The sequence below is a fragment of the Mesoplodon mirus genome (assembly GCF_964341445.2).
Source record: "Mesoplodon mirus genome assembly, chromosome: 17".
NCBI classification, from domain to species: Eukaryota; Metazoa; Chordata; class Mammalia; order Artiodactyla; family Ziphiidae; genus Mesoplodon; species Mesoplodon mirus.
Window position 1 is genome coordinate 9,233,742 of NC_138993.1, and position 15,927 is coordinate 9,249,668.

General features: G+C 35.1%; 1 protein-coding gene across 6 annotated transcripts in view; it reads left to right on the plus strand.

Annotated features, from left to right (window-relative positions):
* PDS5B (PDS5 cohesin associated factor B) overlaps positions 1-15,927 on the plus strand; it is a 197,083-nt gene that overhangs the window by 168,286 nt on the left and 12,870 nt on the right. For all 6 annotated transcript variants that reach the window (XM_082602513.1, XM_082602515.1, XM_082602518.1 and 3 more), the window contains exons 25-30: positions 6,920-7,124; positions 9,461-9,575; positions 11,364-11,496; positions 11,838-11,957; positions 13,191-13,253; positions 13,834-13,979. In XM_082602513.1, the coding sequence (XP_082458639.1) occupies positions 6,920-7,124; positions 9,461-9,575; positions 11,364-11,496; positions 11,838-11,957; positions 13,191-13,253; positions 13,834-13,979 (782 nt within the window). The remainder of the gene's footprint in view (positions 1-6,919; positions 7,125-9,460; positions 9,576-11,363; positions 11,497-11,837; positions 11,958-13,190; positions 13,254-13,833; positions 13,980-15,927) is intronic.

A 15,927-nucleotide genomic window follows, 5' to 3' on the forward strand; every position in this document is an offset into this window, starting at 1 on the left:
ATCTCCGTGTGCTATGCGAGCTGATCTCCCTGTGCTATGCGGCTGCTTCCCACTAGCTATTGGTTTTACATTTGGTAGTGTATATATGTACATGCCACTCTCTCACTTTGTCCCAGCTTACCCTTCCCCCTCCCCATGTCCTCAAGTCCATTCTCTAGTACGTCTACGTCTTTATTCCTGTCCTGCCCCTAGGTTCTTCAGGACCTTTTTTTTTTTTTTTTTTTATTACAGACTCCAGGTCCATCCACCTTACTACAAATAACTCAATTTCGTTTCTTTTTATGGCTGAGTAATATTCCATTGTATATATGTGCCACATCTTCTTTATCCATTCATCTGTCAGTGGACAATTAGGTTGCTTCCATGTCCTGGCTATTGTAAATAGAGCTGCAATGAACATTGTGATACCTGACTCTTGGTATTATGGTTTTCTCAGGGTATATGCCCAGTAGTGGGATTGCTGGGTCGTATGGTAGTTCTATTTTTAGTTTTTTAAGGAACCTCCATACTGTTCTCCATAGTGGCTGTATCAATTTACATGCCCACCATCAGTGCAGGAGGGTTCCCTTTTCTCCACACCCTCTCCAGCATTTATTGTTTGTAGATTTTTTAATGATGGCCGTTCTGACTGGTATGAGGTGATACCTCATTGTAGTTTTGATTTGCATTTCTCTAATGATTAGTGACGTTGAGCATCCTTTCATGTGTTTGTTGGCAATCTTTGGAGAAATGTCTGTTTAGGTCTTCTGCCCATTTTTGGATTGGGCTGTTTGTTTTTTTGATATTGAACTGCATGAGCTGCTTGTAAATTTTGGAGATTAATCCTTTGTCAGTTGCTTCATTTGCAAATATTTTCTCCCATTCTGAGGGTTGTCTTCTCGTCTTGTTTATGGTTTCTTTTGCTGTGCAAAAGCTTTCAAGTTTCATTAGGTTCCATTTGTTTATTTTTGTGTTTATTTCCATTTCTCGTATGGAAACACAAAAGACCCCGAATAGCCAAAGCAATCTTGAGAAAGAAAAAGTGCTGCAAGTATTGATTTGGGTTTACAAATAAATTTTAGTGAGTAGGTGAATTCACAAATTTGTAATGTGTGAATAATAAGGATTGAATGGATTTAGTTCTTAAAAGGAAGGAAAATATATAGAAACGTATAGTTTTATGAAGACGTGGTAGAGGTTAATTTTAGGGCAGAAGCATTTCTTGTTACTCAGTGAATTAGAATTTCAAGTTATTAACAGTGATACTAATGAATTCATATTCCAGTCTTGCAGATTTCATATTAGAGTACCATAATATTTGAACTCTATAACTTTACAAGTTTTCAGCATCATTGAGAAAATTAAAGAAAAAGGACTTCTATAGTAATAAATATGATATTCCGATATGAGTTTTTCATAATTTGGTTATTTTACACTTGATTTTCCTGTTCTTTTCCAAGCAGTCTTATGTATAAGAATTTGGTACTTTCTAGGGATACTTGCAATTTTTCTCTCCATTCTCTACTTCCTTCTACTGCTTTTTAAAAAATTGCTGCTTATGTATAACCCTTAGACATAGACAGTCATCTGTTTTTTTTTCATTGTAATTATTTTATCAATTTATAGTACTTCAGTGTTTAAAACAGCTATTCCAAATTCTGTTTGTTATGATTTGTTTTAGTTTTTGCTGTTGTTATTCAGATATTAGACTAAACAATAGCAGAAATGAGATTTTGCGGAGCCCATAATTTCCTGGTTTAGTTTTCCCCCTTTAATTTGGAGATAATCTTATTTTTCAATAAAATGAAAATTGTTTAAAAGTATATATTAAATTACTTAGAAAACAAACTATGTAATTATTTTTTCAAATTGGTAGTACTTGCAGTCCATTGAGTTGTTGGATTCTTGGTCTGGTATTTCTTAGGGTATTGGTGTTGTCGGTTGTGAAGTAGAAATTTTTCTTTTTAAAGGGATGTATGAAAATATGTTAAAAGAGTGGGCTTTGTTTGAAACTCGCTGTGTGTAGTAAGTATGTGCAGATCATTAGTTAAATGTCTACTACGTGCAAAAAGCATCCACACTTGCGTCTTTCTTTCTAGAGACTTTCTTTTCTAGCACACTATTTGTTTTATGTTACTATCTCAATCACCAGATTCCTAGTAGGTCAAAGTTCAGATTACCTAAGTTTAAAGATTGTTTTGGGGCTTCCCTGGTGGCGCAGTGGTTGAGAGTCCGCCTGCCAATGCAGGGGACCCGGGTTCATGCCACGGTCTGGGAGGATCCCACATGCCGCGGAGCGGCTGGGCCCGTGAGCCATGGCCGCTGAGCCTGCGCGTCCGGAGCCTGTGGTCCACAATGGGAGAGGCCACAACAGTGAGAGGCCCACTACTGCAAAAAAAAAAATAATAAATAAAGATTGTTTTGAAATTCTGACTGTGGAACATGTGTTAATGGTTCAGAGTTAATTATTAGCACATTTTCACAACTTACAAACATGAAATTACCCTATCCTATGCAAAACTTTTTCCTAATTCTGCTTTTCCTTTAAACCACATGCTTGTCTCTTCTTTTTAAACCTCCAAATCTCAAGAAAGAGTAATCTGTATCTTTGTCTCTCTGATCCTCTCACTCCTCACTACTCATATTTTACCATTTGCCTTCACTGTTTTCCATAAATGGTCTAATTAAGTCCCCCAATCCAATGATCTTAATTTTTTTTTTTTTTTTTTTTCTGTATGCGGGCTTCTCACTGTTGTGGCCTCTCCCATTGCGGAGCACAGGCTCTGGACACGCAGGCTCAGCGGCCATGGCTCACGGGCCTAGCCGCTCTAAGGCATGTGGGATCTTCCCAGACCGGGGCACGAACCCGCGTCCCCTGCATCGGCAGGCGGACTCTCAACCACTGCGCCACCAGGGAAGCCCCCATTCATATCTTCTTAACCATTCTTACTGCTGTACCCATCATTAGCTCTCAACTATGCTATTCTCTGTAGTTGGTTAAATTTCCCTGTGACAGTTCTGATCATGTTATTCCCCTGATCAAAAATATTTAGGCGCTTACACTCGTAAGAAAGAAAAAATCGCATATATTTTACATTGCCATTCAAGCCCTTCTAATATTTGGACCCAAATATACATTTAAAAATTCTGTTTAGCACACTGCCCTTTACATGTGCTTATTTCAATGAAGCCAAACATTTTTTTCTTTTATGTACCTGTGGTTTGCTGCCTCTAATTTTGTTTTCACCCTCTCATTTCTACACATCCAAATCCAACCCTTTCTGCAAATCAAGGCTCAGGCACAGCCTTCTCCACACAACTTGCTCTTATTCTTACAGCTACAGATTTTATATATAGTCCTCCGGTACATACATGCATTGTGCTTAGTTATGTACCTATGGTTTATTTCTCTTTGCTTGAGTTGAGATCTTTAAAGGCAGTATTGTGTCTCAGTGACCTTTGTCATGTATTTGAATAGAAAGTAAATAAAGAGGAATAGAAATTCAATAATAATAAAATTATTTAATAATTACTTAGGTATTTTAGAATTTGAATGCAATTCATGAAAATTTGCTGTGTACTGCTATGTGCTATGCATTGTTCTAGGTTCTGTAAATGCAAAGATGAGTCATGGCTACAGCCCTCAAGAAGATAACCTCTTAGGAGAACAGAAAATATAAATAAGCGTTGATAACACAGTGCAGTACACAGAGTAATTGAACTATTTGCAAGATACTAGAAGTAGCTCTGAGGGTAATTTATACTTAAAAAGTACACTTTGCTGTACAGCAGAAATTAACGCAACATTGTAAATCAACTATATTTCAGTTTGAAAAAGGACATTAAAATTTAATTTAAGATGCAGGCTAAAATTAATTTCTTAGTAGTGAATAAAAGCTTTGATCAGAACTTTATCCTTGCAAAAAATATTTTGTAGTATTAGACACCATCTTCTTTAGACACCATCTTCTTTATGTTGAACCAATTATTGGTTATAAGTATAACCATGATAGTATGAAGTGTGCTTTTTTGAGAGTGTATTTTTCCTGATAAAAATTGTATCACTCTATCCTTTACTTCACATGCTTTTATAACCTAGTCAAAAGGGTAAATCTTTACTTCACATTTTTTAATAACCTAGTCAAAAGGATAAATCTGTCCTTCATTTTTTTTTTTTTTTTTTTTCGGTATGTGGGCCTCTCGCCGTTGTGGCCTCTCCCGCTGCGGAGCACAGGCTCCGGACGCGCAGGCTCAGCGGCCATGGCCCACAGGCCCAGCTCCGCGGCATGTGGGATCCTCCCAGACCAGGGCACGAACCCGTATCCCCTGCATCGGCAGGCGGACTCCCAACCACTGCGCCACCAGGGAAGCCCCATATTTTTTTTTATAACCTAACGAAAAGGGTAAATCTTTGCCAAAAACAAAAAACAAACATTGCAGGACTTCCTCAGTTCCCAGGAGCACATCTTTTCATCTTTATTCACATGATTCTCTTTTGATGTACATATTGTATCATCATCGTGGTCAATTTTCTAATCTTTTGTTGTTAACTGTGTCAGTTGCCAGGCATGATTTGACAGTTCTTTTCTAACATCACTTTTTGAAACTCTCCTACCTTTGCTATGATTCACAATTGACTTTGTAATGAATTTGCATTGTACCGTTGGATCCTCGATGATTACTGAGAGAATGACATGGTCTGTCCCCCTAGTGTATCTAACTAGGGGACAGGGATGGGGGAGGGATGTGTGAGTGCTAGTCCATGTTTTTGTTGTTTGCTTTATTGAAGTATATTTGATTGATAATATTGTGTTAGTTTCAGGTGTAACCAGCTTAGTGATTCAGGTTGACTTTCGCAGATTATATTCCACTATATAGATTATTACAAGATATTAGGTATAATTCCCTGTGCTATACAGTAAATCCTTATTGCTTTTCTATTTTATGTATAGTACTTTGTATCTATTAATCCCATACTCCTGATTTGTTCCTCTCCCTCTTGTTTAATATTTTAATGAATGGTCTGTTCATTTGTGAATATATTTGTGATATATTGACTTTTACTTACACAGTTTGTAATTGGGTATTTTTATAATGAATAATTGAATAATGAAAATTCCTCTCCCTATAGGAGTAATACTGAGGAAGTAATGAGATAAGTTTAACTTCCTTTTGTGGATTATGAGGGTAGATAATAGACAATATTTCTGTGAAAGCTTGACTACTTCTTTTTTCTAATTGAAGTATAGTTGATTTACAGTGTTGTGGTAATGTATGCTGTACAGCAAAGTGATTCAGGTGTGTGTGTGTCTGTCTGTATGTTCTTTTTTATATTCTTTTCCATGATGGTTTATCACAGGATATTGAATATAGTTCCCTGTGCTCTACAGTAGGACCTTGTTGTTTTTCCATTCTATATATAATAGTTTACGTCTGCTAACCCCAAGCTCCCACTCCATCCCTCCCCCACCCCACTTTTTCCTGGGCATATGTCCGGAAAAGATAAAAACTCTGATAGAAGATATGTTTTATATATATATATGTACAGTGGAATATTAGCCATAAAAAAGAATGAAATTATTATTGTATCATTCTTTTTATGGCTGAGTAGTATTCCATTGTATATATGTACCACATCTTTATCCATTCATCTGTTGATGGACATTTAAGTTGTTGCCATATCTTGGCTATTGTGTATAGTGCTGTTATGAATAAAGGGGTGCCTGTATCTTTTTGAATTATAGTTTTGTCCAGGTATATTCCCAGGAGTGGGATTGCTGGATCATATGGCAACTATGTTTTTAGTTTTTTTGAGGAACCTCTATACTGTTTTCCATAGTGGCTGCACTTGACTACTTTTTTAAAAGTGGGTATTTGGTATTGTAATAAACTGAAGTTTAAGTTAAATGAAAGAAGATACCCAAAATAGGGATTTAATGATAAGGGCAAGATGTTATGACCTAGGTTTCAAAGAAAAACAAAGTTTATATTCTCAATAGAAGAAATAAACATAAAGTTGCAATAATATGAAACATACTACATGTTATATTCATTGGTGTAATAATGAAAGTCTTTTTATGTCATAGAAGGTCTTTGTATGTCTCATATATGGCTCAAAAGTCATATGAGCTTTTCCCTGTAGTTTAGAAAAAATTCCCATAATCTGTGTACCAGATACTGTGCTAGGTTTAGAGGCACAAAGAAAAATAAAGGCGTCGTTCTCATCTTCAAGGAACAGCACTGGGTAAGACAGATAAACCAGTCGTTTTCATACTGTATACTAAAGGCTATGGTGGAAATATGCAGAGTGCTAAGGGAGCCAGAAGTGGATGCAGGATACAGATTCCACAGTGATTTCTGAAAGATACAGGAGCTGTCGTTAAAGATGAGGACTAGGAGAGTGGAGGTGGGTGGTCTAGGAGAGTGAGTAGTGTGAAGAAAGCCGGCACAGTGGCAATGAACAGATTGGTTCATTTATAGAACTAAAAGTAATGTGATGTTTCTGAAATTAGTAACTCCTGCCTTCAGAGTTGTCCATTTTAATCTGAAGTTTTTTATATGATAGGACTAAAATATATAAATTGGACAGTTTTATCTTGCTCAGCAAATGAAAAAGCTAAATATTAGATAGTGTTCAAACTTTTTTTTTACATATCTCATTTATTTAAGTTAGGATGGATTAATATTTACTAGTGTTATCTGTTTTAAGATTACATTCAAATATGTTCTAACACCAGGTAGCTGGTAGTTATTAGGGTCCAGGTGATCACTCCAGCCTTGATATTAACTTATCACATCTCAGTCTTGTGAACAGAAGCAGTGATTGTGGGTAAACTTGCTATGTTTACCCTTCTGGTTACTTGATCTAGCGAATTTCATATCTAAAGTTGTTACTCTTTGGTACCATGTGGATAATATGTTGAATAATTGTGTCTTTCAGGATGAATGCTATCAAGTAAGACAAGTGTTTGCTCAGAAACTGCACAAAGGTCTTTCCCGATTACGGCTTCCACTTGAGTATATGGCAATTTGTGCACTTTGTGCAAAAGATCCTGTAAAAGAAAGAAGAGCTCATGCCAGGCAGTGTCTGGTAAAAAATATCAATGTGAGACGCGAGTATCTGAAACAGCATGCAGCTGTTAGTGGTAAGCGTATATGAAAATGAAAAGTGTACATTCCCATCCTGCCAGTTTCAGTTTTATAGAACACAAAATGATGTTACTGTTATTTATTATATTCTAATTTGCCCTCATTAAATAAGAAGTTGTTACTGTTTTTCAGTAGCAGCTTTTCCTTTTCATAGGTCATTTTAAAATATAAATGCATGGGTATTTAAATATCAACCCATAGCTCTTTATGCAACTGACTAAAAGGCCAAGGGAAAAAAAATCAGTGACTTTGGAGGTAAATAAAACAGTAAGCAGTACATTTATGTAGATTGTCTAAGTACTATCTTTTAGTTTAAAAAAGTACAGGTCTTTGATCTTTATTGGTTGCCCTCACCTGTAGCTGACATTAATAGCAGGTTCCTGTGTGCCTTTTTAAAATCTGCTCACTTTACCCCATCCACACTATTAGTTTTTGTGCCCCTCTGACTTCTGTGACTTGATCAACAGCATTAAAATCCATCCAGTTATGCAAGTCAGAAATCAGAGGCATTCTTCACGCCTTCTTTTTTCCTCTCATTGGTCACTAAATCCTCTTAATTCTTCTTCTGGATATCTTGAATATTTCTCCTCAACTCTCCTACACTGCTATATTTCACTTGGATTATTTTATATACTCCTAACTAACTCCCTGTTGTAAATGTTCCCCTGCCTCTGACCCACCTCCAGCTGTGCCACACCACTGTCAAAATTATCTTTCTAGAACAGATCAGATCACATCACTTCCTTGCTTGAAACCCTTGTCGATTCCTTACTGCTCATAGGATCAAGTTGAAGCTCATTAGCATGGCCCTTTATAGTTCACTCTCAGCCTGAGTTTTACGCTTTCTCTCTAGCTACTCCTGACTATAAATTCTGTGCTCATTGTACTCTGGATTATTTGAAATTCGTACAGCCATCTGTTTTCTCTGTTGTCAACTCTGTCTGGAAACTGCGTCCCCCTTCTGTCCAAACAAATAAACAAACAAAACCAAGGAGAGGGGTTTGCCCCTTTTGAATCCTTTAAAATACAGTTTTGGTGTTGCCTCATCACTAGGACCCTCTTTCTTTCTGTTCCTACCTCACCTTAGAAAAAATGAGGGCTCTGGAGTCAAATCCCACCACTGCCATTTACTGGTTGTGTTTGGGCGGGTTACTTGCGCAATCTGAGCTTTAGTTTCCTTTTTGTAAGACTGGTATAGTTTTACTCATAGCTTATGGTGGTTATGATTATGATGAAAAAGTTATGTGTATAAAGCACCTGGCATAATGCATGGTCCAAAGAAGTACTCAGTAGTTGTTAGCTATTCTTATTTTAGGGCACTCTCCACATTGAAGTATAGCTTCTGTCCTGTCCATGCTTTAGTGTGAGGTTTTTATCTAGTCTTATGCATCTTTATATTTAAAATAGTAAGCCCCAATAAAAATAGAAGGCCTGGAAAAGAGTAAGCACTCAATAAATGTTTGACAGACTTTTTCACTGACTTTTGAACCTTGTTACTTTTTTCTTCTATACCTACCTTGAAATGAATGATATTACACACAAACTTATTCTCTTTGAGTTCAGCAATAGAAATAAAGAAAACTTGGTGCCTTATTGACACATGCATTATTATACTCTAGATTGAACATCTGATTTAAAATTTTGAGAGTAGGAAATATAAAAGAATTGTTCAGAGTATGAATCCTGGTCTTTTGAGTAACCTTTATTAAAACTAGTTAGGACTTCCATTCTACCTCTAATGGAATATGCTGATCTCAGTCAAAATATTAACATATTTGAATTTAAACTAAAAAGATGTTTGTTATTTAAAATGCCCTAGAAACAATGTCTATTCCTTTATATCTGTTCTTATGTTACAAATAATATCAAATAGTATCAACCGTTACTTCCTGTTTTTGTGTCATACTAACTGAAAAATTTACTAGTTTTTTTCTTTTTGCTATGCAGCTTACAAGGGAGTGTTGAACATAGAGTTACTAATAATAAGAAAAATAGATCGTATGTTCCTTAGTCTTGAATATAGTTTGGGTCACTTTTTCCCATATCTATTGAAAATTGAAATATTTGTCTTTGTAGCCTCAGCACATGGTGCATTTAGTAGGCAAATCAATATTGGCCATGATGGATGAATGAATAAACTTTAATTTATGATGTACCTCAACACTGGACATTTCAATATATTTCTCTTCCAGTCATATTGTGGTAAACTATTGGGATGCAGGAAGCATAGTATCAGAGAGAGAGAGAAAAAGAATGAGTAAGATTTGGTTTTCTAACCTGGCTGTTTTTGTTTTGTTTTGTTTTGTTTTTTCTTTTTCTTTTTCTTTTTCAGAAAAATTATTGTCTCTTCTACCCGAGTATGTTGTTCCATATACAATTCACCTTTTGGCACATGACCCAGATTATGTCAAAGTACAGGATATTGAACAACTTAAAGATGTTAAAGAGTAAGACTTTTTCCATCCCATTTTCATATTTTCTGAAAGTTTTTTCCCTTTCTTGCTGATAATGGAATCTCAGTTATAATTAGTATATTAAATTTATTTCATTTCTTAGGAGTTTAAGGTTCTTTACCTTATTTGTTCTCTTATTTTTCTTTTTTCATACCATCTCTTCATGTTTCATTTCTTATATAATTTCCCTAAACAACTTTGCATAATTACTGTATTACTGACATATTTCTCTACCAGTCTGGCATTTCTTTTTTATTGAAGCAACCCATTAAGAGTTTCCATTCCAGTTCTTATCTTTTCCTACTTTCTTCTGAAACACTGTATAGATTTTCATATGGGGAGAATTAATATTCTCTTTTATTCACATAGTAAGCACATTTTCTTTGCAGTTACTATCTTCCTCTATAAGGAATAGAGAATAGTCTAATTTAATAATGGGCCAACTTGATAACCAGGCAACTGATCCCACTTACTACTTCATTGGTGATTCTCTAATTAAAGTTTATGACAGTTAACAGTTCTTTCAAAGATTCTTGTTGAGAGGCCAGAAGACTGTATATGCCTGGGTGTGGGATAGGAGAATATAACGGTATTTAGAGAAGTCTTTGTAAGACTACCAGAGTTCTTTAAAATATGGATGAGACCCTGTTTCTGTTACAATAAAGAATGACCTTTGTGGTTTTGAATAAATTAATTTCTTATGCCTTTAGCTTCTTATTAAAGGAAAATAACTCTTGGTTTCTTGATTCATAGAAATATTTTATAGTTAAATATTTGAGGTGCTTCAAGAGAATAAAATTAAATTATTGATAACTTTCTCATGACAAGAGAAAAAGATTTTACCCTCTTTTTGCCACAGTTTCTATTTTTAAAAAATAACCAGTTAGTTTTCCCAAAATGATTCTGTGTTAGAGTGATTATATAACTAATGACAACTTTTAGCCACTCCTCCTCTCAGAACACATTAGTTTTTGAAATAGATAAAATATTCTTTGGAATTTACTAAACATTTTGGGCGGTATTTGTAAATTGCCCTAGTACAGCCATGAGTGATCTCCATTCCAGCAGAGAGCCACACCAGAAGAACTTATCCTGTGCCTGAGGTCTCAAAGGTTACTTTTTTCCCTTCTAGAATGCTACCTTGTTTCACATTTCTCTCTTCTCCCATTTTCTCCTCTGTGCTCTCCCTCTGTCCCATTCTGTCTACATAACATGGAGACAAAGCACTTTCAGGTTTTTCTTGAGTAGAATTTAATGTAGTTAACTTTAAAACTGAGGTACTGAAACTTTCTTTTATTTTTTTCTTTATTTAAGCAAAAACAGTATGTAGAGTTGTCAGCCATGACTTTTTCCTCAGATTTATTGATGAAGATTCTTACCATTGAGTAAGGTGGTTAGATTTTCTTGAAGACTTCCATTCAGGACTACAGTCAGTCTTGAATATTTGAGGCTTCACTTTATCTATGGCCCAGTTATTCCTTTAGGCAGTCTTCCCTTCCTGTCATAGCCAGGGATTAAGATCACTTCATTCTTTGCACCATTTCTGTTTCTTTTTAACCTGCCTCCCTAGGAAAGTTAGTGAGACTTTGAGATGGGGTATTACGAACTCGCACGTACATTGCCGATACGTTGTGATATGTATGTGACATATTTTTTTTTTCTCTATTGATGTACAGCTGTTTCTTTTTAATTTTTCTTGCTCCTGGAGTTCATTGTATTTATATTTAGAATTATATCTATATTTAACAGTGAATTTTTTCTTTTTTTCTTGGTATTTTTTAGGTGTCTTTGGTTTGTTCTGGAAATATTAATGGCTAAAAATGAAAATAACAGTCATGCATTTATCAGAAAGATGGTAGAAAATATTAAACAAACAAAAGATGCTCAAGGACCAGATGATGCAAAAATGAATGAAGTATGTAATTCTTTGTAAATAGTTATGATTCCATGTTGATTTCAAGCATTTGAATATAGGGTATGAAACTTCTGTAGACAACATCAGTCTTTTCTGTTAGTAGTATCATAAATAGTTAGTAGTATTCATATTAGTAGTAATTAGACTTACTAACATCGAATTAATATAGAATTAGTAGTAATGCTGTTACTAGTAAACTAATGAAAATAATAGAGTAAGTCTTTTAACTTACACGTTTGTCCTGAAAACTACATACTAAATGCATGCTCTAGAATTACTCCTAATTCTCAGAGTCTAGGATACTGATTTAAGTGCCTAATTTTCTTTCAATACCATTGCAGAAACTGTATACTGTGTGTGATGTTGCCATGAATATCATCATGTCAAAAAGCACCACATATAGTTTGGAATCTCCTAAAGACCCAGTACTACCAGCTCGTTTTTTCACCCAACCTGACAAGGTAGTTATTTGAGGATTTGTTTGTATAAGTTGAAATAAAATATATTCTCAGCACTAGGGCGTGGGAAGATCACGAAGAATCAGTATCAAGAAGCGACCCACTACTAATGTCATGAAAAGGTTGCCGTGAGTCTTAACAGTGTGGTTCAAGACCAGAATATGGGCCAAACTGGAGGACACAAATAGGTTCCGAGATGAGTTAGGATGATGTAGAGTTTGTATTCCAAGTTTTATGCTAGTCTAAGAGCACAGGCAAAAATGTGATCAAAGCTTGTAAATCTATGAGATAATGGCCATTGATCCAAAATGGGAAGGAGAATGCTGATAGAGATAGTCTGAAGTTAGAAGCCCTTGAGATTTCTAACTGGTATGAGGAAACAAGCAGAGAACTGACACTAAACAGGCCCAAGACCCTGGGAACACTACAGGGATGTTCCCAAACCACTCTCAGAAAACTCAAGTATTGTATGATACTTAAAAAGGTGTTTTTTAGAATCTCTCTTGGAGTTTTATAGTGCATCTAAGCCTGTTAAAGTAACTGAGAGGAAACAGCCACTACCTTTTTCTTTTTTTTAAAGCAAAATACCGGTTAACGTCTTACCCAGTGTACAGAGATCAGAACAGTCCTGTAAGTTCACCCAATAAAAGGGACTGTCTGCTTTTAAGCATTCACCTTTTTGTGATTAAGATAATAGGACTGGGCTTCCCTGGTGGCGCAGTGGTTGAGAGTCTGCCTGCCGATGCAGGGAACACGGGTTCATGCCCCGGTCTGGGAAGATCCCACATGCCGCGGAGCGGCTGGGCCCGTGAGCCATGGCCGCTGAGCCTGCGCGTCCGGAGCCTGTGCTCCGCAATGGGAGAGGCCACAGCAGTGAGAGGCCCGCGTAACGCAAAAAAAAAAAAAAAGATAATAGGAGTATATGAGGTCTCTTCCCTGGAGAGTATTATTACATAAGCATGTGTTTGCTGATGAGCTCTTAGAGTTCTAGCATGTTAGAGCTCAAATATTTTGTGTTAGTACTAGAATTTGTACGAGGTTAGTTTAAGCTTATTACAGCATTTAAGATCAGTGACTAAAATTTTGTGTTTCAACTGACTATTTAGTTTAAACAAATACGTATTTTATAATGTACTTTAAAACAAAAGCTGCTCTATGCTTTGTTGGCTTTTGAATCACCTTGTAGATACAGTGCTTCAGTAGTCATTGACTATTATTTTTTTCCCTTGCTTGTAGAACTTCAGTAACACCAAAAATTATCTGCCTCCAGAAATGAAATCGTTTTTCACTCCTGGAAAAGTATGTTTTGAAAATTGTTTTAATTTTTATGTGGTAGTTTATTTTAGTGTGACTGTTGGCATAATTATATTATTTAGTATTTCTTTAAAAATTGATGCATCAAAAGTATTAGATATCTTCCATTTACTAGTAAGGAATAGTTATATTTACTATATAGATGCAAGCTGAGATATAGAACTTGTTTTTTAGCTTATGGTAAAACCCTGGAGACCTTCTTTCAAATATCTTGTCTTGTAATATTAAGATAAAAATATTAAAGTAAAAAGACGTCTTCTTATGTCCTTCCCTGGCAAGAGTCTAATTAATCAATTTTCATTTTTGACTATACATTTTATGTGCTTTCACTTCCTATGTAAGCCTTTTACTGCAGGTAACTAAGAAACTTAACTATTATTCTGTTTATATAGTTTTATATTTGTTCAATGATATTCAATTTATAATTCTTATTCTTATTTTGCTTAAGGATAGGCAAGTTTTTCATGATTTATATATGTAAATACTTTGACAGGTGTTATTTATGATTCTTTACATCTAAACTTCTTTTGGTTTTAATCAAATAGATATGCATTTTTCATTTCAGCCTAAAACAACCAATGTTCTCGGAGCTGTTAATAAGCCGCTTTCATCAGCAGGCAAACAATCTCAGACAAAATCATCACGCATGGAAACTGTAAGCAATGCAAGCAGCAGCTCAAATCCAAGCTCTCCTGGAAGAATAAAAGGAAGGTAAGTACATAAGAAATACCATACTTAAAATTTAAGGACTCCATCAAGGCTATGAGACCTAAAATAACATCATTTACATTTAATGTCAGTGAATGAAAATCAGTGCATATCTGAACATTCCTATTTTAATACTGGTAGCCATTTACAAGTTAAATGTATTTGCTTACTCATTTAGGTATGTACTCCATCTCAGCCTTTCATATTTTAGGTTGTTGGGGCAATCATTGTTGATAGACATAAGCTAGTTTCCAAACTAAATGTCTAGTTCATCCATACAATGGAATACATAGTCATTAAAAAAATGATGAGGTATGAGGTCATATGAAGACTTTCCACAATATATTATTGAGTGAAAAAGGCAAAGAACAGTGTAAAGTATTTTTGAATTTTTAAGAAGGGTTTGTATTTTCATTTGCTTGTATACGCATAGAAAATTTTGGAAAGAGTACGCAACGTCTTAATAGTGTTTACAATAATCTAGTGTAGGAGGGAGATGATTTTCTGATACGGTTTGAATTTCTTTTACCATGTACACATATAAACTTTTTGTTTAAAAAAATATTTTAAAAACGTACTTTTGAATTATGCTTTGCAGGAGATTTTTTTTTTTTCTTCTTAAGAAAGAAAAAAGGAAAATAATTCACACTTTAACTGGTTTTAGCATGAGGCTTAGCGTACCATTTGTCAGCAGCAGAGCCTTGTACAAGGCTAAACTGCCACCATTTATTCATTTTGCTAAGTTATTATGAAAGATTACGTTGTCTTTTGCACTATTCATAACCAATCAGTAAAGAAGGGAGGAGACATTCTAAAATGTCTTATCAATTTCCTTGTAATGAATAAATTATTAAATGATATATAGTATAATCGAATTAAAACAAAAATTACATCTAAAGTTCTTGTTTTTTCTAGATTCCTGTTTTAATGCATATTAGTGGCTGATACCTAAGTGACCCTTCTTCACCTATGTCATTTAGATGTTTTTCTACTGGATGGCCTCATATTTAACATGACCAAAAACATTTCCACCAACTCATTTCCTAAATTACTGGCTTTTCTCCTTGAATTCCTGGTTATAATCAAAGATGATCTAATTCACCCATCTAGGCTAAGAACCTCAAAATTGTCTTTGATTTTTCCCCTGTGCTAATAAGTTTTGCCAGTTATTTTTCTCTACAGTGTTTACTTAATACTCCTCTTTTCTGCTATCATCATATCATTCATTCCCTTTCTTTAATTACTGTAGTATTTGGCTATTTCCCTTTCTTATTCCTCTGTCTATGTATTGTATATCATATCACTGCTAGATAATCTTTTTTAAATGCTACGTTTTCAGGTTATTCCATTGCTTGGAAATCTTAATTGGCTTCCCTTGTTTGTTTTCAAGACCATTATATAGTTTTACCCAGTCCTCATCTCCCATTGTTATTCACAACAAGTGACTCGTAGTTTCCCTACTTTACTTTTGGTTAAACTTTCTTTCAGCCTTTGTTGCTTTTTCTCTCCAAATCCCATCGGTTCACTAAGATTCTTTCTAAGGGAATGAGCTAGGTGTGTTTGAGAGATCAATTTGGTTGGAGAGTAGGAATGAGAGAATAATGGTCAGGGATGAAGGTGTGAGATACCCAGATTATGTTTGGACTTTGTGGGTAATGTAAGGAATTTGGGTTTGATTTTAAGTAAAACTGGAAGATGTTCTGGAGTCTAGTGGTCTAATTTGTGCTTTAAAAGATTGCCCAGATTATTGGTGGAGAATAGAGGCACTAGAATTGAGGTAGGGAATGCCACTTTGGAGTCAGCTAATAGTAATCTAGGGAAGGGATGAAAAGGGAAGATGATGGAAAATAGCCAAATGGTGTTAAATATACTAAAACGGATTTCTTTTGAAAAGAATGAAACTTCTCCTCATAAAGTTATAAAGCTATACTAGGGAAAAGGAAAAACTTAT